At 37.6% G+C, this 18,903-nt stretch overlaps 1 protein-coding gene across 5 annotated transcripts in view; it reads left to right on the top strand.

Annotated features, from left to right (window-relative positions):
- The window catches only part of PHKA1 (phosphorylase kinase regulatory subunit alpha 1), a 99,044-nt gene that overhangs the window by 25,278 nt on the left and 54,863 nt on the right, over positions 1-18,903 (top strand). For all 5 annotated transcript variants that reach the window (XM_064483039.1, XM_031446387.2, XM_031446388.2 and 2 more), the window contains exons 9-14: positions 944-997; positions 2,476-2,598; positions 5,484-5,579; positions 6,500-6,607; positions 8,044-8,122; positions 14,933-15,067. In XM_064483039.1, the coding sequence (XP_064339109.1) occupies positions 944-997; positions 2,476-2,598; positions 5,484-5,579; positions 6,500-6,607; positions 8,044-8,122; positions 14,933-15,067 (595 nt within the window). The remainder of the gene's footprint in view (positions 1-943; positions 998-2,475; positions 2,599-5,483; positions 5,580-6,499; positions 6,608-8,043; positions 8,123-14,932; positions 15,068-18,903) is intronic.

An 18,903-nucleotide genomic window follows, 5' to 3' on the forward strand; every position in this document is an offset into this window, starting at 1 on the left:
AAAATAAATAAACCTAATTACCCCACCCCTAAAAATAATAAAAAAAATAAAATTTAAAAATTTGAATAAAAAACAGATTGAGGGACATTCTACAAAGTAACTGAGGAACACTCTTCAAAAGTGTCAAGGTGATGAAAAACAAGGAAAGACTGAGGAATTATCACAGATTAGAAGAGAATAAGGAGACATGACAACTAAATGAATTGGATCTTGGAACAGAAAAAAAGCATTAGTGGAAAAACTGTTGAAATCCAGATAAGTTCTGTACTTTGGGTAATAGTGTTAATTTTTTAATTTTGGTAAGTGTTCTGTGGTTACATAAGGTGTTAATATTAGGGGACAGTGGCTGAAGGGTATATGGGGGTTCTCTGTACTGTTTTTGGAACTCTTCCTGTAAGTCAGATTATCTCAAAAAAATTTTAATGTGTTTCTTTTTTTAAAAAAAAAAACTGTGATCTCTTATGAACTGTGTGAACAGGACCACAGAACTTAGTAATTGGGTTGTCATAGACTTACCCTATGGTGGAAAGCCATGAAGAAGATAATATAAGAACGCTACTTTAGGGAAGAGCCTGTAACAGCTCTCATTTGAAATCACATTGCTGAAATCAGTTTCTGCTGCTGAGCTGATAACCATGGTTTTTTAAAAATTATTATTATTATTTTAAAATTTAATTTAATTTAATTTTTTGTGGGGAGAGGTGATTAGATTTACTTATTTATTTTTAGAGGAAGTACTGAGGATTGAACCCAGGACCTTGTGTATGCTAAGCATGTTCTCTAGCACTTGAGCTATACCCTCCTCTCTTAAATTATTTTTAAAGTATCATGTTTATATTGATGATAGGTTGGCACATGTAGCTGCTGCAAAAGATAGATTTCTGATTAATTATATTGCTGTGCCCATGTGCATGCTTCCAACTTGTCTCCTCTGCATTCCCAGGGTCGTTATGGTTGCTGTCGCTTTCTACGAGATGGATATAAAACTCCTAAAGAGGTAGGTTTGTTTTCCCCAAAAGGAGTCCAAAGTTGAATAATCACTACTATGTGCAGATTGACTCAGAGAAAATAGTACTCACTGATAGTACTTAAAGTAATCACTAAATAGAATAACAACAACTGATATTTGCTACCTTTGTTGGGACTAGTTGCCAAGTATTGTCTATGAGTCTCTCTGGATGAAATAAAATAGAGGAAGGTGTAGTCCTTATACCTCTTGCAGTTGGTTAGTTTCAGGAAAGAGCTATTGATGGATGCTTAAAGCAATGGATGAAAGTTTAGGGAGAAGCAGAATATTTACATAGTCTCAAAGTATTTCCCCCCAAATATTTAATAATTATAAAGGGAAAAATCTATCAGTGGATCTTTTTTGGATCCCTCCCACCTTTTGCAGTTGGTTAGCTCTAAATGGTACTTGATCTTGAAAAGTTAACTTCCTTTTGTTCTACATATCAAAAGTTCTCCTTGGAAATATCATTGGAGAAAATTAACTATTATTAAAGGGAATAATAAACACTTTCATTGGCTTTGTAAACATTATTGAACACTTAGGTTTGCTGGTCGAGAGCCATTATGATTTTTTTAAAATTATCGAGCTCAAACTCTTCTGGTTTACTTCCCCTTTTTCACTTTATTCTTTAAACCTTTTGACTTAACACCTTTGACTTCTGCCCGTATTGAACTATTAAAATTGTGCTCTGAAATATCATCATAATCTCCTAAGTGACCAGTCTCTAACCCCTGGTTGAAACTGGACCAAGAGGCAGCTTTGGGAGGAGAGGGGTGGGGCAGGGATGCTGGGATGTGCCCACCCTTGGCCCTGCCAAAAAAAAAAATCCAGCAGCCCTTTCTCAGTCCTTATTCACCTTGACTTCTCTGTCGTACATCACTGTTACCTATCCCTACATTTTCTTGAAGTTCTTTTCCTATTTTAATTTCCACAACTCTACCCCATACTAATTTTCTTCTCTTTCTATCCTTCTCTTATCAAACTATGAAGGTTTACCATAACTCTGTTCTTGGGCTGCTTCTTCATTTTATATACACACACACACACACACACACACACAAACACACACACATGCACACACACACACACACACACTACATCTGTAACTTATCTTCATGTGTCACCTCTATAAGGAAGATTCCCAAACTCTCATCTCTTTCTGTCCTTCTTAACATTTCTGTTTATGTGTTCTGCTGCTACCTCAAACTTAACAAATACAAAACCGAACTCAAGTTTATTATGAATTAGACTCACATCTTCATACACCTGCTTGTGGTGTCATTATTATCCCAGTTCTACTAAGAGTCACATGACGAAGTACTAAGGGAGGGGATTGTGTATGTGCTCTGCCTTCTCTGAAACAAACTGTATCAGTGGTGAAAGACTGTGTTGTAATACTTCTGAACTAAAGGTATAGTCTAACCTTGGAGTGATAAGACAGACTTTGTTTATTGTGTTTTTACCAGGATCCCAATCGTCTGTACTATGAACCAGCTGAGCTGAAGTTATTTGAAAACATTGAGTGTGAATGGCCATTGTTCTGGACATACTTTATCCTTGATGGGATCTTTAGTGGCAATGCAGAGCAGGTAATGTGCTGGGAAAAGAGCATTTCAGTAGAATGTTCTTATTATGTCTTCCTCTTTTCAGTTAATGGCTGTGCTGAGCCTGTGTCCAAATGAAAGCCTTCCCTAATAGGGAGGAGACAGAGTTATCTTCTAGATACTAGTAGTTGAGGGCACTAGGTTAAGAGTTACAAGACCTGGATATTGTCAGCACTCAGACTTGACTTTTAACAAATAGAGAAAGCAAAATAACAAGTCCTGTCCACTTGCCTTAATCATTAGAGGTGCTTGAATTTACCTCCTGACTTTGTATGTCTTTTTTCTTTTAATAAATCTTGGAAGTGATGTTCTGACCTAAACAAAAACAAAAAAACAAAAAACGAAACAACAACCCACTCATACCCTGTATTTCACCCCAGAAAATACGGTCATCATTGCTTTTTGAGCTACATAAATAAAGTAGTTTAGAAACCATTGCTGGAAAACAGTGAGGTTGGGAAATTTAATCAAGTAAGTTTAGTGTTAGGCACTCTGCAGACTGGCTGTGTTCTAAACTTGGACATAAATCCAACACATTTGGAAGTCATTTATACTTGGCTACATAAAATACAATTTTGTGTAATTTGAATGCTTTGGCCAATAGTAATCTGTAACTGCCAATATGAGTTTGAATAATAGGGTTATACCAAAGTTTCAGGGACCACAAAGTGCTATTTTACTCTAAATTTTAGTAAATGATAGAGTATCCATTTTTGAGCAAGAAATGAAATAAGCAGTAATAGAAATACCCGCCCTATTTTGACCACCCTATTTTGATTCTACCATTTTTCTCTGTCCTTCTCAAATTCCACAAAATTGTTTAGCAAAAACTGTGCTTGCTCAAAGGAAGATTTATTTATCAAATGTGCCAAGTAAATACAAAGCACATTCAGGTTTCTTGAACTCTGGGGGAAAAAGAGTTGGAAGGCCTGAATTCTTTTTTATTCTTTTTTTTTTTCCTGGCTTTGCTACTGACTACTGAGTAGCCCAAGTATTGTCATTGACTTCTTTGCTTTTTCTGTACAGGCGTGCCTCAGAGATATGCAGGTTTGGTTCCAGATTACCACAAATATTGCAAATATTGCAATAAAGCGAGGTGCATGAATTTTTTTGGTTTCCCAGTGCATATAAAAGTTATGTTTACACTAGAGTCTATTAAGTGTGCAACAGCAGTATGTCTTAAAAGAAACAATGTCACACCTTTATTAAAGTATTAATTCCATAATTAAAAATATTTTATTGCTAAAAAATGCTAACCATCATCTGAGCCTTCCATGGATCATAATCTTTTTTCTGGTAGATACTTTGAAATACTGCGGGAATTGCCAAAATGTGACACAAAGACACAAAAAGAGTAAATGCTGTTGGAAAAAATGGTGCCAATAGACTTGCTCAAACAGGGTTACCACAGACTTTCAGTTTGTAAAAAATGCAGTATCTGTGAAGCACAATAAAGTGAAGTGCAGTAGAATGAGGTCTGCCTGTACATATGATGAGAATAGTTCTTCTCTCTTCAGTGAAGAAGAACTTAGCCCTAAAATGCTTTGAATTTCACAGGTAGACATGTCATAAGTGCAGGGTACATTCAGTTTGGCTATAATGAGGCGAAAATCACCATGCTCTACATATTCAAGAAATAAAAACTGTAGGACTTAAGGGAAAACGTGGTTGGGAACAACACTTAAAAAGTTTGTCAGAAATACATACAAAATGATAGGAATGTAATAAAAACAGTATCACGGCTTTACATGTTAAATGCTTAAGAAATACATAAATACCACAATAGATATGAAACTTATGCCTTGAAAAACACCTGTAGTTTGCTTGTGGATATGTGCACCCACATTCTTACCAGCTTACCTGCGAGGCTCCCATGCTCATCCTATGTGCCACAGGAAGAGAACAAAAGAGAGAGAACGTAAGAGAAAAGAGGAAAAGAATATAGAACAGGGAGAAAGAATAAAAAAATAGGCTGAGGATAAAGGGGGAAATTAAAGAGAAGGGAAGGCACAGAGCCATGCAGCCAGGGCAGCCACAACATGGGAGCAGCTCGGGAGTGGTAGAGAGAGCTGCCTGAAATTGGGTAGGAAGTTATAACACCACATATGGATGTTATATGTGGACGGGTTGTGGTTCATTGTTCTCATGTGTGCACATGTGTGTTTTGTGTATTACATGACTCAGTTCAACTGAGTGCATTCTCAGACTGAATTTGTGCATGAGCAGATATGAAATTCATGTTTTGCTCAAATTATTCTCTAATATATCAAACACACTGGAACAAATTTGTGTTTTCAAAACAACTGTTACAGCAGAACTGACTGTATATTTTTTTCACCATAAATTACAGTGGGTTTTTTGTTTTTACTTTTTATGTATTACTAATCTACAGCAAATTGTTAAACAAAAAATGTAAACTTGATCATAATAGAAACTTAATTTAGCAGATAAAACACAGTTTTAAAAGCAATTATATCTTAAGTCAAAAAGCTATACTTAGGGTAGTACATAGTGGCTAAAAACAGGCCCGTGGAGGCAGGCTGAGTTGGGCTCAAATCTGGGGTTAGCCTTGCACTCACTGTGTGATGTTTCACAAGCTCATAACCTCCTTGAGCCTTAATTTCCCTGTAGAAAAGCTTTAATTACACACCCCTGGATAATTATTAAAATTAAATGTGTTAAAGTGTCCAAAACTCCTAGCATAGTATCTGGCCTCCAATAAGCATTTAGTAAATGCTGCTTCCCTTTCTTCTCCCTTTCACTAGGTGAATACACTCCTTTGTAATAGGACCTTCTTTGGCTACAACTCTCCCCTTGATCCCCAAAGGGAAATCTCTATAAATTTTGTTCTCCTTTTCTTTTATCTACAGGTTCAAGAGTACAGAGAGGCTCTTGAAGCAGTCCTCATCAAGGGCAAAAATGGAGTCCCACTTCTGCCAGAGCTGTACAGTGTTCCTCCTGACAAGGTGAGCTGGACAGTGCTGTACCCAGGAGCTAGGAGAAGAGGAGCAGTACCTTGAAAGGAGTGCCTTGTTTGAGTCTAATAACTTCTAATCTTCCGATTTTAATGTTCTATAATTTGTCTTTAGGTATAGGACAAGAAAAATATGATTTTATTCCTTCGAAAATAAATTTTTAAAGCAGGCTCAGTTATGGCACTGTTGCATAATGAGACAAGGGTAAGACCAAACCTTACAGTGGTAGTTTCACGGGTGTGTACTTATCCTCAGGCTCATCAAGATGCATACATTAGGTGTGTATGGCCTTTTTGTATGTCATCCCTACCTCAATTTTAAAAAGTAAAACAAATTGTTCAGAGATTGATTTAAGAAATCAAACCTTATGGTTGACAGTGATACAGAGATCAGCAGGCAGAACTAGAGTGATGTTCTATGTAAACTCTCAGGATTTGATATTTTCTGCTTTGAGGCTAGTCATCTGGGATTGTTTGAGTAGATCAGGCTTGGAAAATGAAGTATGTCTCCATTTTCCCAAAATGCCGGTTGGGATTACCATCGTTCCTCTTCTCCATTGCAAAAGAGCATTAACCGGGGAGAGATGCAGTCTTCCATGTTGGTGGGGAATAAGTTGACTAAGCTCCTAGCAACATCAGCAGCATTACCTGAGAGCTTGTTAGAAATGCAGATTTCAGGCTTTCCCCCACACCTACTCAGTCAGAATCTGTCTTTGGACAAGATCCTCAGGTGATTTGTATCCACGTACAGAGGAGCACTGCCCTAGGCTGTAGTCATGGTGCTTGACTTTTCAGTGCATTGCATGTGTGACTGTTTTATAGAATATGAATCGCAATTCAGACTCAGTCTCTTTGTTGTCTAATATCTTAAACCTGTTCTTTTTCTTCATCTCTTTATGTTTTTTTTTTTAGGTTGATGAAGAATATCAAAATCCTCACACTGTGGACCGAGTCCCCATGGGCAAGTTGCCTCATATGTGGGGTCAGTCTCTATATATCTTAGGAAGCTTGATGGCAGAGGTAAGGGGAAACTTCAAGGCTTTTCCCCTTTTTTCTGCTTTAGTCACCATAACAATCAGATTTGTGAGTAGCTCATTAAATCTGAAGGGTATATCTTTTGCCTTTGGTATTCTGCCTTAATTACATATTTTCCTCCAGGTCCTTGGAGTGGGAGCATGGCCAATCCTTGACAAAAATCTTTCTCTGGGCAACCATGTCCCTCATGCTTGCCCAGCATACTGTACTTGGAGCTGTTCTGGCATCACACCCTAAAAAGTTCCCTTTCAAAACGTCCCCTAGTGTGTTGCCTGGTTACTGCAAATGCAGCTGTGCTTAGATAGTAATGACTTATAATGGATTTAAGTGCTAACTTTTCCAAGCAACATAATGTTTCAGTCTTTAATTGAATAAACTGACAAGATAATTTTAGGTATCATGACTATGATTGGGAGCATCATAGTTTTTTTGTTTATTTGTATTTTTTTGGTAGAGGGCCCTTTAAATGTTCCTTATATTATATTAAATTCTGTTGAGATAGTTCTTAATGAAGCACTTGGGAATTTCTTACTTTATGTCCAGCTTATTTGTGACATTTTGAGCCATAAAAAGGGTTCCCTTTCCAAGTTTTCCAGATTTACTGACAAATCTATTTCCCCATTGTAGGTTATTATATAAAGTAAGCTATAACCCAGGCTTCTAGAGGATCTAGGTGGGGACTTAGCTATCCTTTTTGAGCCAGAGACTTTGGCCTGTTTATCTACAACTATTTATTTTCTGCAGCTGTTTTTATTCTGTTTTCTTTTGTTTTTCCCAGTTTTATTGAGATATAATTCACATTTATCACTATGAGTTTTGGGTACACAACATAAAAGTTTGATTATCTTTAGTTGACATTATTAGAATGTAACAATAATATGCTTAAAATAATCCTTACCTGGTGACTTTCTCATTCAATTAGAATAAATTAAATGCTATGAAAAAGGAGATGAATAGTATTCTTAAGGGCTACATGAGTTTATCCCATTTTATCAAGGACAGAAATTCAAGTCAAGTCAAAAGATATCTGCTGAACAGAAAGCATAACAAGCATATAAGTAAATGTGAAAGCAATAGGACTAGTGACTTAAATTATTGATTATAAGCATTGTGATCTGATCGTCTGATCATGTACATCCAGAGAAGGTGGAGGAATAACTAGAAAACTTTCTGTGTATCATTTATACCCCATCTACTTCCAAAAAAGAATTTGTGGCAGCCACTAGAAATTAACTCCAGATAAAATTAATTTGGATGTGAATTCAGGAGTTCAAGCTTTTTTATACAGTAAAGGTGTTTATTTCCTTCCCATACCTGCCTCTCACATGTTATACAGGGTTCTGGCATGGGTATGTTGTTTCTCCTCAAACATTAGCTTTCTATAAAGATATATAATCTATCTTTTTATTGTTTTTCTTCAGGGATTTTTAGCTCCTGGAGAAATTGATCCCCTGAATCGTAGGTTTTCTACTGTACCAAAGCCAGATGTTGTGGTCCAAGGTATGTATTCTTTTTTTCTTATTGAGGTATAGTCAGTTTACAATATTGTGTCAATTTCTGGTGTACAGCACAGTGCTCAATCATACATGAATATACATATATTCATTTTCACATTCTTTTTCACCATGAGCTACTACAAGATACTGAATATATTTCCCTGTGCTGTACAGTATAAACTTGTTTATCTATTTTATATTCTTATTCCCAGCAGCAGAAACTTTATATTACAGATCTGGTTTGGGCCAGCAAATGATGACTTTATTCTTTATGATGTATTTTGTTAGGCTTCGAAAAGTATAGCATGAACTTGGTTCTGTTTGGTTTCAGGATTGCTTTTAATTCTAACCATGAACAAATGCTTAATAAATGATGTTATTTGACACTCTTAACCACTTCTTACTTCTGAGAACTCTTTTCTTTTCACCATCACGATATTATAGCCTCCTGATTATCTCTGCTTTCATTCTGAGTATTCCTTCTGTGCTTTTTCTGCCAGTATTCTTTTCTTCTCATATCCTCCTAATGGTTGTGTACTTAGTCTTATACTCTTATCTTCCTGTATTTATACCTGCATTCGTTTGCTAGGCTGCCTCCTTTGTAATCAGTTTGCTTCTGAGACTCCAGCTATTACCTCTTTAGAGAATACTCCAAACCTTTATTTTTTATTCCTAGCAATCAACTTAAATTTTGAGGTTATCTACTCTATGCAAAACACTGGGCTAAGCTCTATAAACATTAAGAATTCTAGTCCCAGTATATATAAAACATCTTTACCACTTATACTTCAAATGCAAAACTAACCTTGTATGTCTCCATCCCATCCTTTTACCTCTCCCAAGAAAAGCAGATCTTTCCACCTTCCTTAACACTCTCAATGACATCACTACTATCCTAGTCTCCTAGGGTAGAAAACTCCAGGTGATTTTTGACTCCCCAACAACACTGTCCAATATGGGACGAGATCCTGCTGTGAGGTTCCTCTGATATGTCTCCATTTCAACCCCAACCTTCACTGGAGTTGATTCTATATAGAAAATAACCCTTTGTATTTTCTAAACCTTCTTATGTTTGGCATCCTATGTGTTCATACAGATAGTCTTTGCTTATCAATGCACAGGCATACGTTGCTTTAGTGTTCTTTGCAGTTATTGTGGTTTTTTTACAAATTGAAGGTCTCTGGCAACTCTGTGTCAAGCAGTTCTATTGGCACCATTTTTTCCGAGAGCATTTGCTCACTTTGTGTCTCTGTCACATTTTGTCATTCTTGCAACATCTCAAACTTTTTCATTATTATATTTGTTATAAGGATCTGTGATCAATTATCTTTGATGTTATTATGACTCGTTGAAGGCTTAAATGATGGTTAACGTTTTTTTAACAATAAAGTATTCTTAATTGAGGTATTTACGTTTTTTTTAGATGCAATGTTATTGCACACTTAATGGACTGAAGCATAGTGTAAGCATAACTTTTATATGCACTGGGAAGCTAAAAATTTTTGTGACTTGCTTTATCATGATACTCATTTTATTGCAGTGGTCTAGAACCAAACCTGCAATATCTCCAAGGTATGCCTGTATATAGCAAACATTATATATAAGACCTTTACTCTTCCCATCCCATGAGAAACCTTGTTGTCCTTTGAGGCTTATGCCATCTGACTATATTGGCCTCCTGGTTACTCTGATTCATTCATTAAAGACTTTGAGACTTGGCTCATAGCGTTCTTCTTCTTTCCTAATTCCTGCCATAGTGAACATTTTAGCCTCAATATTCTTGAATATCCATAACTCTAGTGACCTTTCCTTCCACTGCTACTCCACTCACATTGAGGACCAAACTTTAGAACTGTTTCACCTCAGATATTCCATTCCCAAAAGTCCCAATATCTAGTCATAACTATATACTATTTAAATTTTCTTTTTCCCCTCATTATATTTGTCTGTATTTTCTACTAGTCTACCCTTCCATAATTTTAGTTTGATCATCTAAAATATCTTAATCACCAGTGCACCATACTTCTGCTACAGCCACCAGAAAAATCATAGCCCCAGATCAATTTCACAGTCTGTATTTTCTGATCCTATACATGGCCTGCTAAAATCTACCAGAGAAAAAAGTCACACAAATGAGCAGAGTGCTATCCACAGTCTCCAACTCAGCTAGGCCCACCATACCTCCTGTTAGTCCTTGTTATTGTCAATCAGCATTTTCATTCTTCTCAACCACTATTCCACACCTTTTCTTTTTTCAACCCCACTGCTTGTTTTCAGCCTCTTTCTTGGCCTGATGCTTCATGCTGGATAATATTGAAAGAAGAGGCTGAGAATCAGGCTGAAAGCTGGGCAGCAGTGGAGGGGACAGTGGAGACCAGAGCTATAGGTTGAAGGCACTGAATGTTAAAAGAGGGAGCATCCTTCCTCCCAAGAGAAAGTGTTTTTGTATATAATGTATTTTTTCACTTTTGGGAGATTCTTTTTGTACAACTTCAATAAAGACTATAAGTAAAGGTTGAGGCTTTGATGATTTTTTCCCTTAAATATTGGCTAAATCTGTGCCTTGGAGCACTCTGGGTTTTATGTAGTGACCAAAAGTTTTTGGTTTTTTCCTCTTCTATACTGATCTCTGCATTGAAAGTTCTAATCCAAATTCCTGTCTGTCTGATGTGGGGGTGATCAAATCAAGTGTGGCTGTAGGCTCTTTGTCTTCCAAAAGTGCTATATTTTTTCCATTATACTCAACTGAATCCAGCTGTCTTGCAAAGTTTGGGTGGTGCTGTCCCTGGATGGAGGCTACAAAAACAAGACTTGGTGAAGATCTTACTCTTGGTGCTGATACTATTTGATGAACTTTGACTAAGCTAATAACATCTTATAAGCTAGGCCTTAGGTGGTGCCTGTCTTTTATTCACCTGGTTCCCAACTGGGGCCATAATCCTGTCCTGGAAAAAGTACTCTGAAGAAAACTTGGGGCAGGGGAGGGAAGAGAGACCCTTGGAGAAAACTGGTATGCTAACTGTAAAGAATTGAGCTTCCTGGTTTGAAAGTGGCTAAGGGACTGCCTGTGATGGACACTTTGGATGTGGTTGGAAGAATCTATGGGGAGACTGGTTGAGTTACATTTGTTATATTTCAACCTTTCTGTACAAAACGTATCAACACCTGGAATTGTTACCTGTCTGCAGTTTTGACTTCTTAAATAAAGATGCTTTAAAAAGCTCCCAAAAAACCCAAAAGTTAAAAAAATATATTATCCAGGATGAAGCAGAAGGCCAAGAATTAGGATGAAACTGATCTTTGTCAGTTTCCCAACCCCCCACCACAATCTTACTTATATCTTCATCTATCCTTACCTTAAGTCTCAGAAAAGGTGTTTCTTCTCTTCAGTGCCAACTCCTCCTCCTGATGCTTGATCCTACCCTCTTTCCCAGCCTTCCTAGAAACCTACTCTTTCCTGTCATCTTCAAACTTTTTTTCTCTGTTGGTTCTGATTTTAAGTACATTGACATGTTCATCTCCCTCTAGGTATCTAATTCTTCCTTTCTCATCCAAACTTCTACTTCTTTATATTCCATTCATTCTTCAGTCCTTTACAACTAGCTTATTATTCCTCTGAAAATGTTTTTGCTTAAGTTATTGCTAAACCCAGATATTTTTCAATCCATTTCTTAGTGGATCTTTCTGTTTCATTTATTGTTTCTATTTCTGGAAACTCTTAACTCCCATGTCTTCTGTGATACCATACTCTCTAGGATCTCCTTCAACCTAAATTTTGTATTTTTCTGTCTTATTCTAGGCCTCCTTTTCTTCTCTTTGCCCTTTAACTATTGACATTCCTGGGAGTTTTGTCCCTAGCCCACTGCTCTTCTTACTTGGAGTATTTGCTGTTGTCTCTCAGCCTCCTCCCATTCCTAACCTTTTCCCTTTTACTACCTCCGTACTTCTACCCTCTCAGAAGATGACCCCACCTCCTAAACCATAGAGAAAATATAAGCCATGAGGCAAGAACCCTTCACTCCCACCGCCAGGCTTTTCTTCTTCTGCCCATTTCTTATATGTTGAAATTTCTCAGGATTATATTTTAGGTCCTTTTCTCTTTTTCTCTATATATTCTCCTTGACCCATCTCATTTCTTTCTACGCTCCTGACTCCTGAATCTGTATCAGTGTTCTTTAAGACAGGCTCACTTGGTTGTTTCACATGCACTTTAAACTCAGCCTCACCCTCCTAGTACTTCATCACCCATGTCTGCTTTTCTACCTATTTGACAGTGTCATTAAATGGCCCACCTTTCTCTCGGTTACACAAATAAACACCTGAGGAATCATTCTCAATACTTCCCTTCTCACCTCCTGTATTCAATCAGACAACAAGTCCTGGTTTCTTTACCTTCTAAATAATTCAGTAATCTGGTTTATCCATTACCAATGTCATGATCCTAATCTAAGTAATCAGCATCTTTTCCTTGCATTACTATGATAGCTTTTAAAGTGGTCTCCCTGCCTTCAGTCTAGTTCCTCTATAGTGTATCAGTTTATTCTTTAATCATCAACGTATTCAATATGTTCTTTTCAACTTGGAGGCATGGATATGTTATTCTCCTGATTACTCATCTGCAGGGGCTTCCCATTGCCCACCTTCTTAACGTGCCTTACAAGGCTCATTATGATCCGGTCCCTGACCCCGTCTTCAGTGTCATTTCTCACCACTGCGTCTTCCAGCTGTAAAGAACTTTTTATAATTCCTAGATCTACCTTGTTCTCTTTTGCCCTTGAGCCATTGTCTATGCTATTTCTTCCTGTCTGGAATAACTTCTTCCTTACTTTTGCCTTCTCTTTTAACAGAATAATTCCTATTCAGCCCTCTAGCAAGACTCAATGTCAGTATCATTTTCTACAGGGATTATGTCTGTCTTTGTATCCCTAGCATATGGCAGTGCCTAGCATATAAGTGGTACCAAATAAGTGTTTTTCTAAGTATTTTATAAAATATAAACAAAGAGCTGAGTTGTTGGGGTTCAAAGTATTCCTGGGCCCCAGAGCATTGTTCTTTTGCATCTCCTTTAGTCCTCTCAACTCCTGCTACCCTCTACAGAACCCTGAGGCTCAGAAGAATACAATTTGGAAATCATTACCCAAGGATAAAATACAAAATCCTTAAAGTGACACATATGCCATCCATGATGATCTAGCACCTGTCTGCCTTTCCAGATTCATTTAGTTGTTGTTATTATTGGTGGTGGTGGTAGGTTTTTTGTTTTTCGGGGGAGTTTTTTTGGTTTTATATTTTGCCACTGTGCAAGATATTTCATGCTACAGCAGTACTGAAGTATGTTGTAGTCCCCCTACTGTTCTCTCTCACACACACATACACAAACAACCACATTCTTTTCCATTTTCATGTCTTATCATTCTGAACCTTCTAACTGGAATGGCTCTCCCCATTCCTATTTCTTTCTTTCTCCTGGCTGAATTACTCATTCTTTGAAATTCAGCTTATGCATCAACTCATTCAGGAAGCCTTTTCTGAAACCATCCCCTGCCAACCTCAGACTAGATAGCTGTCACTCTTTGGTGGTCTCATAATGTTTTATGCTTATCTCAGTTTACTTAGCAAGTTATTTTGTAATCAGTTTGTGTGTTTATCACTTTCACTACTCTGTAAACTCCTTTAGGGAAAGACTAACTTATTCATCTCTAAATCCCTAGTGCTTAGCACTGTACCTTATCCGTTTAGGTGCTTAGTAAATATTTATTCGTGAATGAATGAATGATCACATGTGTTTCCCTGGACTTTTGTCAGCCCACTATTATTCCTCCTCTGTATATTTTCCCTGAAGAATCTTTGTCATTTTCAGTTAGAAGTAATCAAGATGGTGTTGTGTCCAGGGGACTCTGTAATCACCATACCCTGCATATCCTGTCCCAGGCCACAGTAATACAATATCATGAAGTCCTCATGATAGACAAATGTACAAAAGATAATGGCAAAGGAAAGCAGAATAGCACTTTGTGAACTAGGCTTTTGCCTCCAAAACTCAACACAGACAGTACTGGTAACCTGGAATGAACTGAGTGGTACCTTCGTTTTCTCACAAACCCAGTTCAGCACATTTAGCAGCACTAGAGGAGCAGGAAGAGGGTGCCTGTTTGACCCCAGTGCTTAGTGTTAAAACAGCTGAGGCCCTTCTCAGATTATTGGCCCCCAGACAGGTATCAGTCCCATAGAGGGAGAATAAACAGAAGAATCAGGGAGCTGGCCTGGACTTCTCTCATGTGTCTGATTACCACTTCAGAGACATGAGTGTGAGAAGAAGAAAAAGGAGCTGTCCAGGCTTGGCAGGCTCTGAATCTACAGAAGTGTTATCCTCATCCCCCAAAACAACCACACACAATTTCAAATATGGCACCTCAATTCTTTATCTTCAGCTTCCCTTGCCTTTTATCATTCTTTAGCTCTAGAACAATTCATATCATTAAAGTATTCTTTATTATCCTCATAATCCTGGCCCTCGTCTTTTTTTTCCTATTTAAACATGGAATCCCAGATGTAAGTGTGGCATTCTCTGGAAGCACATAGGTACTCAGCCAAAAACCAGAATTGAATACTCTAGCCATGAGATCTTGTTTCCTTTTCTCTTTAGATAATATTATTTTGTACCTAGCATGATACTTGTTTCATCAGTTTCTGCCATAACGATTAATTTCCTCCCATTCCTTTTCTCTTCCCTTCAAAAATATTATGTGGGTTGAGAGACCTTTAGATTCTTATTGAAATAAAATTTTCTGTTGACTTCATCTTTCTTTCCTAGTTTCCATTCTTGCTGAGACAGAAGAAATAAAAGCCATTTTGAAGAACAAGGGAATTGATGTGGAGACTATTGCTGATGTGCACCCCATCAGAGTACAACCAGCTCGTATTCTCAGCCACATTTATTCCAGCCTAGGTAAGGAGATTGGCCAGCCTGCCAGAATCAAAGCGTTATTCAGTACAGGCTGGTTTCTTTCCCTTTTATTCTTTCTTAATCATGTATTGCTTTATTAAACTGGATCTGAAAAGGAATTTAGAGTCTCTGGAATCTAAGTTTCTAACCCTATATATCTTGAGCAGGCTTGATAATTTTCAGTGTGTTTTATGAACTCTTTGATACATAGGACATGACTGTTACCAGGCAGTATTATCTCTTCATTCCAAATGAGTGCTTAACCAACATGTTCTCCCCTTTCCTGGGACTTATATTTCCATTTTAAATACAAGCTAATTTTATGTAGCTCAATAGCCAAGGAATTTGTTTTTAGGTCTTTTGTACCTTGTCATGTAATGAATTAGTTGACAGTATTAAACAACTTCCACTTCTTAATCTAATACTTATTTTTAATTAATATTTATTTTTATTCAATTTATATATTAAATTTGGTGATAGACACATTAAACAAATTACTACCAATTACAGATTAACACAAGTTATTACAAATTTCACATTAAACAAATTACTACACTGTTGACTGAAAAATAGTATACACAAAATTTCCAAACTACTCTTGTAGAAGGCTTAATAATGGCCCCAAAAGATATCTAGGCCTCAATGCCTGTAACCTGTAAACATTACCTTATATGGCAAAAGGGATTCTGTATGTATGTTTAGGTTAAGAAGATTGAGATGGGGAGGATTATTCTGGATTATCCAGGTGGGCCCTAAATGTAATCACAAGTGTCCTTGTAAGAGGTATCCAAAGGGAGATCAGACTATAGAAACAGGAGATATGATGACAGAAGCAAGAGATTAGAGTGACAAGGCTACTAGCCTTATTGTCTAGAAGCTGGAGGAGTCAAGGAACAGATTCTCCCCCGGAGCCTTCAAAAAAGCCAGCCCTGCTTGACACCTTGATTTTTATTTTACCTCATAATATCCATAAGGCTCATTTTGGACTTCTGACCTCCAGAACTGTAACAGTATAAGTGTGTGTTGTTTTAAACTAGTAAATTTGTGTTACTTTATTGTAGCACCAATGGGAAATTAATACAATCTTAAGTCAAGCCACAAAGGGGTAGATATATAAATGAAGAATGTATCTTAGATAGTAGATTGCTACTTACAAACCCAAAGCCTAGTTGTGTGTGTGGTACTTTTTTTCTTCATCAAGAGTGGTCTGTTAGTAATTAAAGCTAGGCCAGATTTTGTCCAGCTCAAAACCAACCTCCTTGCCTTTTTACTAATACCTACTCCAGACACTCAATTTCCATGGGATTAATGTAGATCTAAATTGAGAGCAAATCAACCAAGGAGGAAAGGACCAACAGTCGGAGCCGACTGTTCTTTATCTTTCCTAGGCATCCATATTTTATCCCGACAAGGCCTGATCTCCCAGAACTATTAACATTGCATCTGGCTTTAGGAATATATGGATACCCCTTTCTTCCACCCTAGCTATAATGTAAAAAATGCCTTTTCTTTTTAAATTAAGTGCAAGGTTGGAATTTTCTTAAGAAATTTTACTTAAAAATGGAAAACTAAAATATAAACACATAGAAATTATTAAGTTTATTGAATATAGGTCTCAAGTCCTAATTAATTTCTAAAATCTAGCCACAAATAAGCTTGAATATTACAAAATACTGAACCCCTAGTTCCCTCCACTTCCTCAACCCTATCTTAGGTGAATGCCAAGTCAAGACTCTGATACTTCTGAGATTAATTTGAGTTGACGCTTTACTAGGTGAGATGGGTACCTTAGTCCTCCCCAGAAGCAGGTTCCTGTTGTTTTTTTTTTTTTAATTTCCTTAGCCATTCCCTGTAGCTTCCAACTATAATGTGCTCCTAGTCTCCGATACCAGCCCACTAGCACTAAATCTCTTGACATAAGGAAGGTGTTTCTCTAGCTAGCCCAAAACTTACTCTATGAATGTCACTATCTTCTTTGCCCTTCTTAGAAGTCTCTGTGGTTTTGGGTTTGAGCAAGTCCTATTGGTGCCTTTGATGTGATTCTCTCTGGCTCTCACTTAGAGGTTGATACCTTTTACCCTTTTCTTCTTTATATCCATTGTTCTAAATTCAGCATAATCTTACTAGGATATAGGTAACTTCCAAGCTCTGAGCCTTCATTGCTGGAATCTACCTGCATCACTTCAGATCTCCCCAACAAACAGAAGCAAACTCCTTACCGATTATTACTTTTTCAAAGTCTGTACTTTGTTTTGAGCCTTTTACTAACTTATTGTTTCCTAGCCAAAGGAAATAAGGACAGCTAGGTCTTCAGGCCTTCAGTTTAATGAATGATTGAACATTTCAGGGACTCAAGTAACAAGTTTTATTTATCTCCCAAGTATGCTCCATCATTTGTTTCATTCATTCATTCTTTCTTAAGGATCTATTGCTTATATTTATGTATCAGGCACTGGGCTTAATGCTGTGAGAGATATAGACATATAACCAAATAATTATAATACAATCTCATAAATGCTATAACAATGGTGTTATGTACAAAGTATAGGAGAAAGAGAATAGATTTGCCTGGGAAAGTCAAGAAAGGGATGATTTGGTGGTTTATCAAATGAATGACTTCAAAATTCCATTATTGCAACAATTTCACTAAAACAGAATTGCTTTAAGCATACATTGAATGACAGCTATAATTCTACCAGGGAAGACAAGATATTTCTCTACAAGGCATATTCATTTATATATATTAACTAAGTGGGATTCTCTGCCTCGCCTCAAACATTCAGTATTTCCGTTCCATAATATATGTTTTAGATTTTAAATATTATGTGGTTAATCAACTTTGGGAACGTAGGAACTTTATAGGAGAGTGATGTCAGAAACATGGCAGAGTGATAAAGTACCTTTGTCTCTCCCCTTCAATCTACAACTAGTAAAACATTCATAACACAACAGAGGTGCCTCTGTCCAACACAACAGAATGCTGGAGAATTCCACACATCTGTACATCTAAAGGTGGGTGGATTGGAACATATGGAGAAGGTGGAACCAAGGGAACAGTGGAGTCAGTGCCTGCAATCCAGCCCTCTAACTGTGGCAGCTGAGCCCACAGCTTCAGAGAACCAATAGCAGCAGGTGAAGCAGCACACATGACTCTGGCTTCCTGATCACGCCTGCACCCATGATCACAGGTAACTGGGCAGCAGCAGCAGTGGGGCCTGATACCCCATCCCTCCAGCTACTGAGGCACCCATGACCCCAGACTCTGGCCCCCCTATTCACAGTGTCAGAGCCTGCAAACCTGACAGCACTGGACACAGTAGAGGCACCTGTGTGACTCCAGCTACGCCCCAACACCGTTCCCCTCCCCTAACAGCAGAGCCTGTGTCTCAGGGGATCCCCCACACAAGAGAAGAGCCCACCATCCTAGTAATGACAGCAGCTCTGGCAGAAGCAATGCAGCAATGACCCCAGAGGCACAAGAAGCAATAGCAAAGGCATGTAGCCACACCTGTTACACATATGGTGGAGGCTGGAAAGTGCGAACTCTCAAATATAATCAGCCACAGCTCAGGTAAGAGAAACAAACAAACAAAAAAACCTTGTGTGATAGCGCCACCTACTGGAAAACAAAAGAAAGGACTCTAATTCCTAATCTGTCTTTTAACTTTAAATACGACTGCAGAGGAACAATTCATCAAGCAACATGAAGAATCACGGTAACAGTATATCACAAAAAGAAAATGACAATTCTCCAGAAACCAAACTTAAAGTCATGGAATATTGAGGACTAACTGATAGAGAATTCAAAGTAGCTATCACGAAGAAACTCAGTGAGATAC

Source organism: Camelus dromedarius, chromosome X (assembly GCF_036321535.1).
Source record: "Camelus dromedarius isolate mCamDro1 chromosome X, mCamDro1.pat, whole genome shotgun sequence".
NCBI classification, from domain to species: Eukaryota; Metazoa; Chordata; class Mammalia; order Artiodactyla; family Camelidae; genus Camelus; species Camelus dromedarius.